Here is a 17,124-nt window from a genome sequence, read left to right on the forward strand (position 1 = left end):
TTGTTTTAGATAAATATAGATACGGCATGTAATAAAATTATATCACACTTTCAACTTTCGCTGCGATCTTGAACCTCCATTTTTCTGAGTTATTTATACGCAACGTAAATTTGTATTTCTGCGCTATCCAGATAAAAATAGATACATAGATACGTCGGGTGAGTATCTGAAGATATTGGGGTGAACGGGGTTCCTTCCGTAAACAAACCGGTCTGGAATACATTGATGCGTTTGAACGTTATTTGGCCGTAATGCAAAATTTTCCATAAAAGCAATTTACTTAGTATCTATAGATAACAGTTTAGGCTTAATTAAATCCGAGAAAACTGGCGTTGTTTTGCAATCTAACGGTCAGGTAAGGTGATACTAAATTCCTGAAAAAGGTGCCGAATTTCACCCAAAATTCCACTAAACCACTCCCGTTTAACAAAAATAGCCTGTCGGTCCTCTTTCGAGACGATTGCAGTGAGTGAGTCGAAAGGCCTCCCTACCTTCCCGATTTGGTTCCGTGTGCAAATCGTACATAGACTAGGCCGAGCAATCCCGTTTCCCTTGCATTCGAATACGGTGGTTGTTTCTAAGAGGATCCCTCCTAGACCACTTAGTTTTACGATCCGACCAGGTACGAATTCAAAATTTTTTTTTTTAATACCTACCATAGTGCTTGATATAGTGAAATAGTGTCGCCCTTTTGCCCTAAGGACTACATATACAGTGCGTTCATTGCAAAACAGTGTTTCGATTTTTCGTTTACGTTTGCGCATCGCTTGTGCTCGAAGCCATATTTGGTCACCTGAAACGGACACTCGCCCATTTCTGGCACCGATCCAGGCAAAGTAGTTATTTTTGGAAATTTTGTGTTTACCTTCGGCCGGTTGGCTACTAGCCAGCTGGCCTACTAAGGAATCGACGCATTCTTTATCAAATGCATCCAAGTTATACAATATTGTGTTTCACTGTTGTTTTTCCAAATTTCTATTTTTATGCATTTTGTCGTGTTTTGACAAAACGTTGGCACTACAAACCCGGAAGGATGAATTAAATGACGTAACTTTGTAAACAAAAGCATTTGATCTTATCTTATCTTAAAAAAAAACTGCTAGATTAGAAATGGGTGTAACATGATCAAATATGGCCTCAAATAAGGTGATAACAAATTCATTGTTTTAAATTTGAACATACAATTATTAAAGTTTACTTTCATGTTGTTTAGTTAGTGTTTGGTGAGTAGCACTTAACACTTTTAAAAAATGCTTCTGTTATATAACTGATATTTCAAATAGCAATAGCAATGTTAGTTATTTCTTAGAATGACGTTTGCATTACTTTCCAACATGACGTAGAATGGAGGTGTGTCCATTATCAAATATCAACAGAAACTTTTAACTGAACCTTAACTGTTTTAATATATGAGCTGGTTTTTAATATGGGCTTCTTCTGATGCACTGAGCACTGATCTGAGCACAGTTGCTATTTCTTTGAGTTTCTTGGCAAAAACACCAAAAGCTAAAGTTTCTAAAGGTCAGATTTGTAATAACTTACATGACTCAGAAGTCGTACAGAATCAAAAATCTTGAACGCATTTTAGACTTTACCAAACTTTATCACTTTAATTAAATACAATCTGCACGGTTTTGCAATGGTCGGTTATTACGAAAGCCCCTCTTAACACTAGAAGCAGATAAAACAGTTATTTTAGGGCAATTTTGTCTGATTCTTGAGTTAGTTGAACAAAACAGTACAAAGTTCTTGCTAGGTTTAAGTCAAATTTACTTTCACTTGAAAATTTAGGCAGTAATTTTACAATAAGTTGATTTTAAGTTAAATATCAACAATTTTACTAACTTAAAAACCGTGAAAATCTGAATAGATGAGCAGAAGTATTGCTTCCTATCATAACTCAAAAAATTGTCTATATCCCATTATTGTGTAGTGTTTTTGGTAAAAATCATGTTAAAACTCTTGTTTTTGTAATACTTAAACCACCATAATACAAAAAACATAGTTATCGCCTAAAATTCAAACTTATCACATTTTGATCCTTTAAGAAACTGCTTATTAGTACTCTTGATAATTGTCTTAATATCAAATTTTGCTATTTCCAACATTAGTTCGCAGTCAGTTTACTCAAAGAAAAGTCTGAAATTAAACCTCCTCTATTATTCAAAATATCATACAATGTGTGAAACTATTTAGAACATGTAGTACCAAAATGTCACCAGGTTTTATCAAATATAAGACTAATTGTGTTAACTTCTCAACTAAAACTCTCAATTTTTGATATGCATTATAATAAATAATGTATAATTATTAGAAACATGTAAAACTTTGCTCAAAATAAGGTGTTTTCTTTTAAGCAAATCTGAAAATATGTAAATTCGACTGAAATTCAAAACCCAAAAAACTGCAAATTTTGAGCAGGTCTGAAAACTCTATAACAGATGCCAAAACAATTTTTTAACATGAAGAATTAGGAATATACGGTTATTAGCTAAATTTTGAACATAAGGATAATCGATGCTTCTCTCATTTTGATATTAAAGTTACCAAACACCCTGTATACATGAAAAACTTAAAATTTAGATTTTAAATTTAAAAAAAGCTGTTGTGAGGGGATTTTGACAGTTTTTTTTTAACTTATTGGACATTCAACATAAAAAAAGTCACAGGATAAGTGTTTTTTTGCTCTACTTGCCGAAATAGAGAATAACCACTGATAATGGTTACTGTTTTGGTAGCAGACTAAAGAAAAACACTGCCCAAAAGTCTAAATTGTAGTTTACTAAGTTTATAAGTTTATATTGTAGATATTTTGAGAAATTTTAATATAAAGCAGATAAGGGCGACTTAGGGGAAGTCTATTTCCACTAAGTTAACTAAAAAATGTGTAAAATGTACTTATTGTTACTAGGTAGGATTGGTGACATTATTAAATCAGAAAATCACAAAAGAAATGATTGCCATCATCATTATTTGTTCTTTATGGAAAAGTGAAGCCACATATTCTAAATCGATACATTATTGTCAAAATATGGCAAAGTAAATGAGAATAACATTAATAACGTAATAGGACGGTAAATGTTCTGAATGTGACTTTTGATTAAGTATTTATATCTATACAAAGCAAATCATCTGCACTGTTTATGTTACATGACAACTTGTAATTTATATCAAGCACTCTACAGGGTGTTTCAGAATGCGTATTACAAACTTGTAGGCCATGTAGGAAATGTAAACTTCATCAGGTTTTCGCGATACATAATTTTTTACAAGTTCTGTAATACGTTATTTTGTAACACCCTGGATATAGTGAGTCAGTAAATAGAGTAAAGTTGTTTATACTGGATTAATGAGCAAAATTATTGGTTTCAGGTCGACGAAAAAACCAGTCAAAATGCCTTTCAAGCCAGTAGAAAACCCAAAATGCCCCAAATGCGGCAAATCCGTATACGCTGCCGAAGAACGTGTGGCCGGAGGATACAAATTCCACAAAACCTGCTTTAAATGCGGTAAGTAGTGAAAATAACTCCTACCATGTTACCGGTCTAATATAGCTCATGGTTACATAACTGTCAGAAACTTTCCGAAAATATAGCGGATTACAAATCGCGTTTAGCAAGAAAACTATAAATAGAGTTACTTAAAATAAACGATTAACGCCCACCCGAGATATTACGTCTTTGTAAGATAACCTTTAACACCAACAAATTTATTACAAATAGATTTTTCGGAAAGTTTACAAATTGATTAGAGATTGATAACAATGTTGTGTGGGTATTTGCAGGGCTTTGCGGAAAAATGTTGGACTCTACCAACGTAACCGAACACGAAGCCGAGCTTTACTGCAAGAACTGCCACGCTCGCAAGTACGGACCTAAAGGTTACGGTTTCGGTGGTGGTGCTGGATGCCTGAGCATGGACACTGGCTCCCATCTCCAAGGGTAAGTTCACTATTAAGAAACTTTGATAATAAAATGTTGAAAAATTGAACGGTCTCTCAAGCTGTAAACAACAAAATAGTATGGTTCAGAGTCTGTGTGTAATGTCAAAGAAGGTTTGGTTATCGGTTCATTCAACATTCGAGCGAATCTCAATTGAGGGCTTCCTTTACTTAGTCCTGTAATTTTCTGCCTCAATACGCAAGCTAACACTTCTGAATGCTTTGTTTATGTGAGTTTATGTCTGTTACTTTGTCTGGGTTCGGATGTGTTAAGCTTGCCCTAAGCCGATGCCAAAAAAATAATGTTTGTTTCCAAAGCATGATTTTTGCTCTTTTTGTCTCTCGCAGTAACTAATTGTTTGGATCAACCGAGGATTCAGGCGACCACCCAAAACAACATCAGAACGTGCGTCGTCAATTTTTTTCCATCTATCCACCGTTGATTAACTCTTTCTTTTTTTTTTGTTTTCACTTTATTTATATAGATTTATTATTTAGAGTAATTTAATATATTTATATTTCGTTTTACATAAGATTCGATTATTATTTTGTAATAATTGGATACAAAAATAAAAATATTAAAATTAGTTGTGCTGGTTGTGTGCTGTTTTAGGCGCAATATCCAGCAAAACATTTTCTATTTCAATTAAGTCAAAATTACATAAAATCATAAGCAAAAAAACCAGCACCGAATAATACATGTTTTGTATATTGTGAATGTTTTGTGGATATTGTCGCCCCAATTTTCCAAACCCCAGATCCATCCATTATACCTATTGTACTGATATCGTCTGGAGAAAATGTGAAAATTGTGGAATTGTGTCGTGTCCAAAACGAAATCCAAACGGTGAGACTTTTTGTGTTTATTATTGGCCTCACGCAATTGCAACACGCTGTATATATTAGTCATCTAACACTGCGTAGCGACATCCTACCCTAACCTTTTACGTGATGGGATAAGGGGGGCGCCCTCAATTTAGATTTTTTTTTTGTTTGTTAATATTTTGCAGTTATTTTTCATCAGACTCGAGACAAGTCAGCCTTCTCTCATTACTACTTTTATTAAATATTATTTGTAATACTTTTTATATGCATTTTCTTTACCTTTTTAGCATCTCTCAACAGGCATTGGCTTAGCGCTAATCTTCTAGTGCTTTGTATTATATTTTTTTTGTCCACACTTTTCTTCTTCTTATAATAATAACTATTTCTTCAAGTGAAGCTTTTACACTAACTCTCTTGAAATAGTTTGCAATGTAACCTTAAAATTACTACTTAAAAAACGTGCTAATTTTTATCACTTTGTTTAGGGATGACGTAGTCGTCAATAGAGCTGTTTTGCTTCCGACAGCCATTGCTAAAGCGCCTGAAGGTGAAGGTTGCCCCAAATGTGGAGGCTACGTTTACGCTGCTGAACAAATGCTTGCTAGGGGACGTGTAAGTATGCTTGCTATTTTACTTGTATATACCCAGTGGTCAAATTACCATTATTATTAATGGAAATTGAACCTATAAGAATTTTAAGTTTAATAAAAGAATGTTCAGTAATCTGAAGAGTGGTAACAAGTCAGAAAAAAAATTAAAATTGATTTTGATCTACGTTACACAAAAAGTAGCAATTAATTACTCTAATTCAATTAATACCCTCTTTTTGCTGCACTGAATTGTGCTAGGATACCGTAGCATCTATTTCCTTGTAGGTAGAATCTTTGAAAGCACAAAAGATCGACTTTTTAAAGTCACATTTTCTGAATTTACTCATCATACACCTGCAAAGTGACCAGTTCATACATTTTCGACCGCTAAGTATATTTTCTAATCCATATAATATCCTGATGCTGTAGTAATGATATTTGGAGATATTGACTTAGTAATGAGACTCGCAACTCAAGTCAAAGTTAGGTGATATTTGCTTCTTTATTTGTCACATTCAAATCATTTACTTATCTATAAAATTCCGTCTTCTTCTTCTTTCAAAACCTTTCGTGGTCCACTCCTGGACAAAGGCCTACCGTCTTCCATGCTTCATTGTTGTGGGCCATCTGATACCAGTCTCAACCAGCCTTCACTCTAATATCATCCATCCCACGTTTCTGCGGTCTACCAACACTTCTTTTAACGTAGACGCAGTTTTCATTGTACCCAGTTCCACATCAACATCATTCGTTCAATTCATTTGCTGGTAAGAGTGACTGTTTCCATCCCGTAAGTCGAAACAGGGAGTAGGTATACAGGAATTAAATACTTTTCAGATTAATTGGGATATTTTTATCTTTTAGTATATGTGACAGTTTTCCTGTAGCTGCCCATTTTTGATAAACTCGTCCATTGATTGCAGCGGTTTGATTTTCTTTACCCAATTTAATAATGTGTCCCAAATAAATATACTCTTAAACATACGACGTGATCTTTTAGACGTATAGCAACATTTTCAATTTTAGTCATAATTTTTGTCTTGCTCAGATTCAGGGTTAATCTTATTTCCTCTGATTTCATTTTGAGATCTTCCATCATGTCTTGCAATTCTCTAACATCCTGACATCTGGGCGTTCTGCCACGTTTCTGGAATGATACTTCGTGTCAGATATTTGTTGAGGAGAATTTTCACAGACTCAATTGTTGCAGTCCCTCCCAGTTTAATCATTACATTACTCTATTTATGGTTGATTTTTCCATAGTGTAACTGCAGTTAAAACCTTAGAATACGATTCTAATGATGAAAATAACAAGATTCATAGATAAACATGGTGTGATGATGCCAATTTCACCTATTTTGAGATTGTATTTCATAAGTTTTACAAAAAAAAAAAATGTATCTAAGGGCAATACAATAATTCAAAGTGATGTTTATACAGACTAATTCGTGACACACGTAAAATGACAACTTCCAACTTCAAAGGTTTTTAATTTATCTGGACACGGCGAGATTTCCAGGCACAAGTTCATTAATAAGGGATGTTTATTTCAGTGCCCTCTATCATTTTTGAAAATTAGGAATAGTTAGTCTTTGAAAAGAAGACATTTTAACCATCACATTTACTCTCAAAATCAACCTTAAGTCAAAATTAGGCATTCCACAAGATTTAAAAACATGGAAGTTATACGGTTCAAACTAAAGCCAATAGAGGATATGTTATCCTCTACGAGGACCAATTGTCTATTCCTAGTAATTTCATTTCATCGAAAAACAGAAAACAGTATTGTCTTGTTTATTTTTTTTTCTCAGAATAAATACATTAGAATTATTCATCTCAACAGGGTTGGCATAAAATTTGTTTCCGATGTGGAAACTGCGACCGCTGGTTGGATTCGACGTCACATTGTGACGGGCCCGACGGTTTTGTCTATTGCAACGGTACGCCACACGATGTTTTTTGCATTTTTTGGCATGATTTTCAGTTTTTTTTTTGTCCCATGCACTTCTTGTGGCGTCGCCTCCTATTCGTATTTCTGTCTTTCCCACCACCCACAGACATTTATGTAAAATCTGATAACGATTCACGTCGTCAGTGCGACTTTATTTTAAATTAATATAAAAATTGTTATACATGGGGCATGACAATGTTTGGTAATTAAACGTTTTGCTTCAAGGCGTTCCACAAATCTTGCTTCAAATGCGGAGATTGCAACAAACGATTAGATTCTGTCAACGTGACCGAGGGTCCTGACAAAGATATTTACTGCAAAGGTATGTTAACATTCAAGTTAGGAATCCATCCGAAAATCGTAAATTTCCTACACGTTTAACACTAACAATGTTTTGTGTTGTCACGCAGTTTGTTACGGAAAGAAGTTTGGACCCAAAGGTTACGGATACGGCCAAGGTGGTGGCACCTTGCAAAGCGACACCTTCTCCATCAGGTAACCGACCGCGATGTCTTAACGCCTTTCTGTTTGTCCCCTAACATTTTTATAGTTTTTCTTAAGCTTATTCAAGCAAATTAATCACGCTAAAAGACAATTTTATATGTAGCTTGCTATGCTCAACGCTTTGGGCCGCGAGGTATTGGCCACGCAGGAGGCTTGTTCCTAGGACTTATGTCCGATGCTTTGGATGCAGATTGGAAGAGGTTAGAAACCCACTTCATCCGTTACTTCTAGTTAGAATGCACGCTTTTTGTACTATGCATGTCCTGACCAAAACATGTTCTTTCAATTTTAATCACTTTGTCGTGTAAACAGTGGTCAAGCTCCCAAGATCACTGTCATCGACACGGCCTGTATCAAGGCTGCTCCAGGTCAAGGTTGCCCTCGTTGTGGAGGCGTGGTGTTCGCCGCCGAAGAAGTTTTGGCTAAAGGTCGTCAATGGCATCGCAAGTGCTTTAAGTGCCACGACTGCACTAAAACTTTGGACTCCATTATTGCTTGCGATGGTCCTGACAGTGATGTTTACTGTAAAACTTGCTACGGCAAAAAATGGGGACCTCACGGTTATGGATTCGCTTGCGGTAGCGGTTTCTTGCAGACCGATGGGTTGAGGTTAGTCTATTTTTATCATTCACTTGATATGAGTCTAATAATTGTGAGTACAGCGAGGAAGAAATCTCAAGGGGACGTCCGTTCTATAACCCGGACACTACTTCCATCAAGGCTGCTCCTGGTCAAGGATGTCCACGTTGCGGTGGTGCGGTCTTTGCTGCTGAACAACAATTGGCTAAGGGAACTGTAAGTCCAAAAGTTTTTTATTTTACGTTTTACCAGTCATATTTTTGTGCTACTGCACACTCATAAACAAAAAAAAAATTAATTAAGTATTTATATTACACTGGAAAGTTTTTACCTAATTTTCAATTTATGTCGGAATGCCAAAAATGATTTCCTACTACTTAATATACAGAGTGTTCTAAACGCGACTGTCATAGCTTGGGAATGTGTTAATGTCTAATAAACATACACCCAAATCGCTGTAGTAACCGAGCTTATTAGAAGAACGATTAGGTTCAGCAGTTTCTTGGCCACCAAGATATCCAGATTTGAAATCCTTTAGATTACTTTTTCTTGGGGAAGACTGGAAAATATTTAAAACAGAGAATAACTAGTAGCTAGAATTATGGATGCCGCAGAAAGTAATCGTGCTAATCCTGAGACTGATTCTAAGAAGAGTATACAGTAACTGAGTGGACTGAACTTAATACCTGCATTAGTGGGCTTATCTACAACTTCAAATAGCCTGGTTACGATAGCGTTTAGGGTGTATGTTTATTTTTGACATGAAATCACTGGGACACTGTACGGGCGATAAACAATTCAATTTTTAATTATGTATGTTATTTTTGTTTCTAAATATTTTACTGTTTCACTAGATGTGGCATAAGAAGTGCTTTAACTGCGCTGAATGTCATCGTCCTCTGGACTCAACTTTGGCGTGTGACGGTCCTGACCGTGAAGTCCATTGTCGTGCGTGCTACGCTAAACTTTTCGGCCCCAAAGGATTCGGTTTTGGACACACCCCCACTTTAATGTGCGCCGATGGAGCGATTGCCCCCGTTGTCCACGATCCCCGCCCCAACAGCGGCCCCAAAGCTGCCCCAGGGCAAGGTTGCAAGAGGTGCGGTTATGCCGTCTTCGCTGCTGAACAAATGGTCAGCAAAAGTGGAATCTTCCACAAGAGGTATGGTTCGAATTTTGGGTTGGTTTTGAGCTGGATTTGCAACTTATGAAAATTTTCAGGTGCTTCAGTTGTTCTGACTGTGGTCGTTCACTTGACTCCACCAACCAGAATGATGCTCCCAATGGTGAAATTTACTGCCGTGGATGCTACGGTCGCAACTTTGGACCTAAAGGCGTCGGTTTCGGCATGGGTGCTGGCACTCTTACCATGGCTTAAAATATATATTAGCGGTTATTTGTTTAAACTTTCTTAATCAACAATTGTAAGAACTTGTTGGAAGATGGGTGAACATCCGAGTGCGCACCACTAGATTGGTTCTAAGCCATAACTGAAGACACAACAGGCCTGGACTTAGCAACATCATGATCGTTTCTATCTTGTCTGACGTTGGTGGCTTGGAACCAATTCCAAGCTGGTTATATACACTTAATTGATTAAGACTGCTGTAAATTTGTTCATTACACTTAACGATTATTATTATAAACAAGGATATCCCTGCTTCTATAACCGAAATATTACTCAACTTGCGCAAATTGATCGATTTTACCCTGTTAGCCTTTAGGTAGATAGTGTAAAGTTTAGCTTCGTTTAAGGCAATATTTTTGAAAGGTATTTTTTAAATTGACGTTTTTATAACATATACAAACAATTCCACAACTTTAACGAGACTCAGAGGGAACATGTAAGACTCAAAGAGCTGGTTTCCGGACGCCAGCCTTCCTTCGAACGACGAACAGGTCGACCTGAGAATTTTTTTTTGTATATATCTACACTGGCCATTTTTATGGTCTATATCGAACGGATGCTTAGCGCTTGGCAAAATGTAACGTTTTCGCTGTATATTATACGAATTTTTCTTTAGTTGTAAATTCTAATTGAAAATAAACTACTTTAAAGTGCTCCGACGAAGTTTTATTTGGACGACCACTCATCGTGTGACTAATGTAAATATTTAAGCACCAGCTCCTGTATTTTTGTATTCCCAGAACCGGTTGTAGTTGCTATCGTCCAGGTCTCGGTTGGTATTTGCGTTTCCAGCATAAGCTCTCCCACCAGCAGCTGTGTCGTAAGGAGCATCTACGTTCAATATGTCTGATATTAAACTTTCTCGAATTACAACTTGACCATTAGCGGCTGAAAGAAAAAAATACATAATTTACATTGATATCTCATATGATTATGTTAGTTGGAAGTTCTCAATATTAACCTTTACCACTTAGATTCAAAAAATTTAATTTAGATTATCAGTTCTGTAATTAAAGTGGCTGTTATTTTTGCACTTGGACTTGTTCACACTTATTACTGGGAAAGATAACGTACGTTTATGTGTACCGTAAAATGAGCTTTAACACAAGTTAACCACCTAAATTTACTTACTTGAGGTGGAGTCCCAAGACCTAGCCAAATGACATCCCTTGCTAGACTCAATTGCTGCTTCAGCCGTTAATATGCTGTTAATCACTAGATAACCATATTTTTGGTTATTATCTGTGTTTGGTGCAAACATAACTGCAGTACTACGAGGCCTATCAGCCCTGGCCGTAATTACAGCATTTTCAAAAACGGCTGTAGCCGGTCCAAATATGAAGTCGACGTCTCCTTTGATGATAGGCTGGTTGAAATAGATTCTTGTACCTGCAGTAAGCAGGGTGTCCTAACAAATGTAAGACTAAAGTTAGAAGGTTTAAGTAGATGGGTTTATAAGGTTTTCAACCTGAAATCCGTAAAAATGTACTTGCTCCCAATGCTGTCTGTCACCGTCTGAACGTACTGCTACAGCCTGAGCATCTTTAGAGGGATTTTCAATTGTCATGTAAGCTACTTGAAGGTCGTCGTTCTTGGCCCAAAATACCGAAGTACAAAAGGTTCCTACAAAAATACTGACTTTATTTGAACTTTGTATTTGCGTGGTTACCGAATCCTACCAATAGTTTCTTTGGAGGCGCACCCATTATACATAGACCAGGCCGGATCACCATCCTGGTAAACTGTACCACCAGGGTTCACTTGGTTGGCATATTCGGTACCAGTCATAGTAGCTGGTTGACTCAGTACAATCCTTACATCCTCAGGATTGCCAACCATACCATACAAAGTTAAAGGAACTGTGGTCTTTGGTATCAGTACCTCCGCTGCATAAGTGCCCGGCTCAATTTTGATATACTTTCTAGCAGTACCTCCATCCTGCATTAAGTAAAATTAACAAAAACTTATCTTACTACAACTTATGGTCGTACAGCAATAGCCGCATTTATAGCTGCTTGGATGGTACTGTAACCACCATTCCCAACTAAATAGTCCACTTGACTGGTTTGTATGGCTTCAGGGGTCCAACCTTGCAAATACTTCTCTTTGGTGTAACTTTCAGCTTCAGAGTCGGATAGTACCGGTCTGCTGGAGGTTCCGGGGTAGGTTTGATGATCGGCCTTAATTGAAAGGAAAAAGGCCAAGAAGAAGAGGATAGTGAGTTGCATGATTACTGCTTGCTGGACACTAACTAGCACGTAATACTTTTCTTATAGAGTATTTTGTTCAGATTTAAGTGTTTTTCTAGATATGAAACGTAAGTATGCTTTTTGGTACTTAAAGTGGAAGTACTTCATGTTTATCTCTATAAATAGCATGTATTTTTGATGGTTGTGTATACTGTAGATTGCTCATAATTACCTAATGTTAGTGTTGAGTTTTATAGAAGGTTTAAAATTTGTAGATGCATTAAAAGTCACTTTTAATAATTTATGACACTGAATACTTCAAACGACTGTAAGAACATAGTTGCTTAATATAGCACAGGCAAAGTTGCATTTACACTAGATTCATTTTTATTTGATAATTTAAAACATTGATGGTACATTAAAAACATGACTTTTGATGTTATAACATCTTAATGAGTAGTTGGTGATATTTTATCCAATTTACCATGAATAAATGATTCAGGAAATGGTATTCTCACCTAAAATAACTGGATTATAAAAAGCTTACAATTATATTGATCAATTATACCTATCAGTATTACGAAATTTACAATACTGTTGTAAGTCAAACTGTTTTAAGTAGTTAATTTTTATTTACAATTTCTTGTAATCCCACAATAAATAATTAATATCAAGGTAGAAATTGTATTACCTACTAGGTTTTTAAAGTTTTTCTTGCTTGTTTTCGTTTTAAATCCCTCGGGGTGGTGCGTGTAACCATGGAATTGAAGGAAACTTTACTATTTTTGTGTTTCCTGGCACTTTCTTGCGAAAGCGTGCCCATTTCTAGTAAGTAACTTAATCCTACATTTAATATTTAAAAATAATAAAATAACGGTAATTAAAGGTTTAAAAGCAAATGAGAACATATGGGACAGAATAGTGGGTGGTGAGGCTACAGATATCACAATCTACCCTTACCAAGTTTCTCTAGAGTACTACCACAGGCATCGATGCGGTGGAGCTATAGTGTCCCCCAGGTGGATTGTGAGTGCCGCCCATTGTACCCAAATGTATACTTTGATTTCCAAATTTGTATGTCCGTTATTCAATTTTGTGTACATTTTAGAGACACCAATGTACCTTCACCTCTTCACGCTTTCGCAATTCGTGTGGGATCATCATTTGTTATGGCCGAAGGCCAATTGGTGCCCATATCTAGGATTGTAGATCATCCTCTTTATGGAAATAGTCCTGCATCTTTGTATGATTATGATATTACTTTAATTCAATTGGCTGTCACTTTAACATATACTGATTCAATTCAGCCTATACCACTACCATCACTCGATCAGGTATTTACTTTCTTTCTAAATTGATTTTTAAATGTTAAGCAAAAGACGAAAGTACTCATTTAAATGCATTTTAGCAAGAAATTCCTGGAGCTCCTTGCGTAATAACTGGCTGGGGAGCTCTTACCCAAGGAGGCTCTAGTCCTTCAAGGCTTCACGTGGTCACCACCCCATGGATAAGTAATGAGAGCTGCAACCAATACTACCAGCCTAGTAAGTCATTGTATTATCAGTTTACAATCACATAGTAACATTGCAACCATAGCAAGTATAACCTACAACATGATGTGCTCGGGGTCACCCTATGGAGGTAGGGATGCTTGCCAAGGGGACTCAGGTGGTCCTCTAGTGGTCGACGGAGTACTTATAGGAATAGTTTCATGGGGCAGAGGATGTGCCCAACTAGGTTTTCCAGGTGTTTACGCTTATGTGGCAGCAGTGAGACCCTGGATTACTGAAGTCACAGGATTGTAACAGGATTTGGTATGGACTTTGCGTTAGTTCATTGAATGTAACATAAAAAAGAGTGGTTTAGCTGTAGTTTTAATGTTATTCTGAACAAAAGTAAATGTCTGTCTGAAGTACACTTGTTGTAGCATTTAATTGCCCTGAAATGAATTGATAAAAAAATCGTAATGTTGTCAAAATAGTTACAGTTGTTCATACTTATTAACGAACTAAATGTGATTTTTTCATAGTTTTCCAGTGTAGCCAGGTCTGGGAAAAGTTCCCCACTTCTGAAGAGTTTGAACCACATTTGGTTATTGGGGAAAATCTTTTAAATTTTTTTGAGACCTGGGTAAATACTAGTACACCGCTCATTTAACTTTAAGATTAATTCATTAAAGCACCAAAAATATTTGGTTATTTAGAGGGATTAGAAAAAGAAATTACACATCGTGACGTTTATCTGTGTATTTTACTTCAATTTGTCATAAACCTGAATAATGTTATGAAAAATAAAGAATATACACTTTTTACCTTTGAGATAAGAATCAAGGAAAAGTCACATTACACTACTTTACCAAAATACCTGAACGATATTTATTGACAGAAGGGTAAATATTAAGACCTATTATAATCTGAGTGACGGATGCAAAACTGTGGAATAATTGACAAATAGAATCATGTCAGTATATTAAACATTGTAATTTAATATACTTTGATTAATTTGTAAAGTCATGGCTGCTTGGTTTAAAAAAAAAGTAGATCATGGTCATGGTAAGTAAAACAGTATCATTTGTTAAGTAAAAATATACTTTTTATTTGTGTAGTAACATTATTAGTAGAATTCAATAGTATAATAAATAAAAAGGTACAAAAGCAAATCTCCACCTTCTTCTCAACCCTTAGAAATTAACCATTTGCTCGTAGCAAATATCTACTTTCCAATGATGATTTTACGTCCGGCACCCATGTTCTGTCCGGCTTGGGTGGCACCTTTGTTTTGTCCAGCTTGAAGACCAATAATGTTTTGTCCAGCTTTCAATTGTTCCTCGCTGAAATCACGTTTGTTTTCATCGGATGGTTTGGGTCCTAGGTACGGTCCAGGCCATTCTGGGTGCTTGTAGGTGGCACGGCCCAAAGCGAACAAACTGTTGGTCACTTGGGCGATGTCTTTCTTTTCCCAAAGATCGACGGTTTGGAACACATCTACATCGGCCACTCCGTATTTCTTGATGGCAGCCTGGAAGCTGTAAAACAAATTTTTGGTTAAACTCAAGTAGAAAATCGTTAAGTAAATCGGATCTAATTTTATGTAATAGTGTCGTAAACAACAGCTTGAAAACGTTTTTCACGAAATCAAGATCTATTTATATGAAGTGACTGTTTTTACGAAATTTTGTGAAACTAAAACTTATGGGATTTGGCAGCCCACTACTAGTTATGTTTATATTAGGTGCGTTGGATGCCAAGAATTTAAAATTAAATTTTTACGAGTTGTTTGGTAAAAAGAGCATTTTTTAACAAAAAAAACTTACTTGTTGATGTTTTCCATGAATTTGAATTGTCCACCTGAGGTGTTGATTTTGGGGACAGATCCAGGAGCCAGTTTGTTGATGAGCTGACAGAGGATGGTACCATCCCTGATTACGTCTTCGTAGGCTTGGCCTGGGGGGAATTTAGCTCCCAAGATGGTTTCAATCCATTCTTGGGCTTCTTGGTCTTGATGCGGGTTACGTTTGGCCGCAATCTTTAAAAATAATTAGCAATAATTTAGATTCCAAACTTTTTTAAAATTAATAAAAAAACTGAAAATTTCTCTTTTTCAGATTATTGAATTATTATTGTTATTATTCCAGAATTGTGTACTCACTTTGGCCTGGACTTGACGTTCAAGAGACATCCTCTCGTTTGGTGAGTTTCGCGTAAAGGTGAACCAACGAACTTTTACACCCAACTAAACTGAGTGCCAAACCGATTTTTAGCTTTTATACGAGGTCGGATTTTCGATCAACCTACAGGTTTTCAACGTAGATGTGGAAAACTCGTCCCCGGTTTAAATTTAGATACGCGATTCAGATATGTGATTTTTAATCCAAATATTCCCGCATTATTTGTAATCACCCTGATGATTAATGAGCTGATGCTTTCTCATTAGTCTATGTTTTAATTTAAATGCTCATCTACATTGTAGCACCGGTTGGTATCATATTTATTGTATATGGATGATGATGAGGCTAATAATAGTAAAAGGTGAAAATTTGAAATGACAACGAAGAAAAATGCATGTTTTCTTCAGCCTCCATCTTTCTAATAAAAGTGTGTTAAATTAATGTTAAATATTTGCAATTTTTGCTAATAATTAGTTGGACATTTAAAAACTTGTATTTTTGAGCATGAAAATGTGTTATTTTATGAAGATTGATGATGATGAGTTTTACGATCACAAGATGGACCAGAAAAGTGTGACATTTAGTTTAATTTCCAATTAAAAAAACACCACATCTTAATTTAATACTTTTAACTTTAACCTTTTTTTTCTCATGAATATGAAATCTGCATGCAAATTTGACATTGATGAACTTCTTTTTGCCATTCCAATTACTTCTAAACTACAGCACATTTTCAGGACCAAGTAAGAGTTCTACGATCTATCAAAATGGAGTCAAAAATACAGGATATCTCATTTAGAAAATATTGAATTACATGACGTACTCTGCATACATAAAAAATTGTTTCTAAAATTGACTTCCTTGTATACCTCCTCTAAAACAAAATGTTTTACTCTACGAGATCTCCAGATAATTTGTTTTGTCAGGTTAAATAATCCACCCGAAATAAGTATTTGAAGAACTATTCAGAAACCCTAATAGATTTACATTACAATACATACTATACATACATATACAATACTACAATTACAATACATACTCGTCTATAGTATTTGCTTTTTTCAAAACCTTCAGTTCTTGGGGTGTGCTCTTTCTTATATGCAAACGTTTCAGTACTTCTTTTCAATCGAAAAATTATCCCAGCTAAACTAATAATTGTGGTGACATAAAAACATAATATTAATAAACAATAAATCCTTTATTAATTCTTAATTTGACTAGATAAAATTTGTTAAAGTACAAATGACGTAACTGTCGGTCAGCAACTAAAACTCAAGAACACAATATATTTAAGCCATTGCATTATATAAGAATCTTAGGATGAAATATGATGTAAAAAATAAAATTAACTGACGGATTTCTTATTCTTAAGTCTATACCTTTCGATACATAAAATTCGGAAATCTACCCTTAAAATATATGCTTAAACAGGAAATGGTCTAGTCTATCGTTGGACGATGTACAAAACAAT

The 17,124-nt window shown here is 35.7% G+C and overlaps 4 protein-coding genes across 8 annotated transcripts; 2 read left to right on the forward strand and 2 right to left on the reverse strand.

The window, feature by feature from the left end:
* The first annotated feature begins 463 nt into the window (after positions 1-463).
* LOC145731231 (muscle LIM protein 1-like) lies at positions 464-10,451 on the forward strand. 5 transcript variants are annotated; one of them, XM_081982902.1, is made up of 10 exons: positions 464-622; positions 3,373-3,509; positions 3,785-3,941; positions 5,251-5,377; positions 7,199-7,295; positions 7,914-8,010; positions 8,123-8,419; positions 8,473-8,605; positions 9,244-9,551; positions 9,611-10,451. In XM_081982902.1, the coding sequence occupies exons 2-10, from the start codon at positions 3,395-3,397 to the stop codon at positions 9,765-9,767; spliced, it is 1,488 nt and encodes a 495-aa protein (XP_081839028.1). In that variant the 5' UTR covers positions 464-622; positions 3,373-3,394; the 3' UTR covers positions 9,768-10,451. The 5 variants fall into 5 exon arrangements, 4 of the variants coding, with proteins under 4 accessions (XP_081839028.1, XP_081839029.1, XP_081839030.1 ...); XM_081982903.1 differs by lacking the exons at positions 7,199-7,295; positions 7,914-8,010 and adding exons at positions 7,532-7,628; positions 7,717-7,801; XR_014178770.1 differs by lacking the exons at positions 7,914-8,010; positions 8,473-8,605; positions 9,244-9,551; positions 9,611-10,451 and adding exons at positions 7,532-7,628; positions 7,717-7,801 and having other exon boundaries at positions 8,123-8,179.
* LOC145731233 (pectinesterase-like) lies at positions 10,442-12,061 on the reverse strand. Its single transcript, XM_081982906.1, has 5 exons — positions 11,789-12,061; positions 11,477-11,735; positions 11,266-11,420; positions 10,929-11,205; positions 10,442-10,685 (listed from the first exon to the last, which is right to left on the reverse strand). The coding sequence occupies exons 1-5, from the start codon at positions 12,023-12,025 to the stop codon at positions 10,504-10,506; spliced, it is 1,110 nt and encodes a 369-aa protein (XP_081839032.1). The 5' UTR covers positions 12,026-12,061; the 3' UTR covers positions 10,442-10,503.
* Positions 12,062-12,653: 592 nt separating this feature from the next.
* LOC145731234 (trypsin-7-like) lies at positions 12,654-13,903 on the forward strand. Its single transcript, XM_081982908.1, has 5 exons — positions 12,654-12,814; positions 12,873-13,038; positions 13,095-13,320; positions 13,395-13,530; positions 13,583-13,903. Exons 1-5 carry the CDS (start codon positions 12,745-12,747, stop codon positions 13,789-13,791), a joined length of 807 nt encoding a protein of 268 aa, XP_081839034.1. The 5' UTR covers positions 12,654-12,744; the 3' UTR covers positions 13,792-13,903.
* A 653-nt stretch (positions 13,904-14,556) lies between these two features.
* Positions 14,557-15,796, reverse strand: Mp20 (muscle-specific protein 20 transgelin). The gene is made up of 3 exons (XM_081982909.1): positions 15,635-15,796; positions 15,300-15,511; positions 14,557-15,011 (listed from the first exon to the last, which is right to left on the reverse strand). The coding sequence occupies exons 1-3, from the start codon at positions 15,662-15,664 to the stop codon at positions 14,699-14,701; spliced, it is 555 nt and encodes a 184-aa protein (XP_081839035.1). The 5' UTR covers positions 15,665-15,796; the 3' UTR covers positions 14,557-14,698.
* Positions 15,797-17,124: the final 1,328 nt, after the last annotated feature.

This window comes from Ips typographus, linkage group LG6 (assembly GCF_016097725.1).
Source record: "Ips typographus isolate SLU linkage group LG6, UJ_Ityp_2.0, whole genome shotgun sequence".
Lineage (NCBI taxonomy): Eukaryota > Metazoa > Arthropoda > Insecta > Coleoptera > Curculionidae > Ips > Ips typographus.

What these genes read in the sequence shown, in the direction of transcription:
- LOC145731231 (XM_081982902.1), top strand. Translation starts at nt 3,395, where the DNA reads ATGCCTTTCAAGCCAGTAGAAAACCCAAAATGCCCCAAATGCGGCAAA. An exon ending in ACTGGCTCCCATCTCCAAGG is followed by an intron (nt 3,942 to 5,250) that starts GTAAGTTCACTA and finishes CACTTTGTTTAG; the next exon opens with GGATGACGTAGTCGTCAATA. An exon ending in AAATGCTTGCTAGGGGACGT is followed by an intron (nt 5,378 to 7,198) that starts GTAAGTATGCTT and finishes TCATCTCAACAG; the next exon opens with GGTTGGCATAAAATTTGTTT.
- LOC145731233 (XM_081982906.1), bottom strand. Translation starts at nt 12,025, where the DNA reads ATGCAACTCACTATCCTCTTCTTCTTGGCCTTTTTCCTTTCAATTAAG. An exon ending in CTATAAATGCGGCTATTGCT is followed by an intron (nt 11,736 to 11,788) that starts GTACGACCATAA and finishes TACTTAATGCAG; the next exon opens with GATGGAGGTACTGCTAGAAA. An exon ending in GTCTTGGGACTCCACCTCAA is followed by an intron (nt 10,686 to 10,928) that starts GTAAGTAAATTT and finishes TTTTTCTTTCAG; the next exon opens with CCGCTAATGGTCAAGTTGTA.
- LOC145731234 (XM_081982908.1), top strand. Translation starts at nt 12,745, where the DNA reads ATGGAATTGAAGGAAACTTTACTATTTTTGTGTTTCCTGGCACTTTCT. An exon ending in CGAAAGCGTGCCCATTTCTA is followed by an intron (nt 12,815 to 12,872) that starts GTAAGTAACTTA and finishes CGGTAATTAAAG; the next exon opens with GTTTAAAAGCAAATGAGAAC. An exon ending in CAACCAATACTACCAGCCTA is followed by an intron (nt 13,531 to 13,582) that starts GTAAGTCATTGT and finishes TTGCAACCATAG; the next exon opens with CAAGTATAACCTACAACATG.
- Mp20 (XM_081982909.1), bottom strand. Translation starts at nt 15,664, where the DNA reads ATGTCTCTTGAACGTCAAGTCCAGGCCAAA. An exon ending in AACGTCAAGTCCAGGCCAAA is followed by an intron (nt 15,512 to 15,634) that starts GTGAGTACACAA and finishes TTATTTTTAAAG; the next exon opens with ATTGCGGCCAAACGTAACCC. An exon ending in TTCATGGAAAACATCAACAA is followed by an intron (nt 15,012 to 15,299) that starts GTAAGTTTTTTT and finishes TTTGTTTTACAG; the next exon opens with CTTCCAGGCTGCCATCAAGA.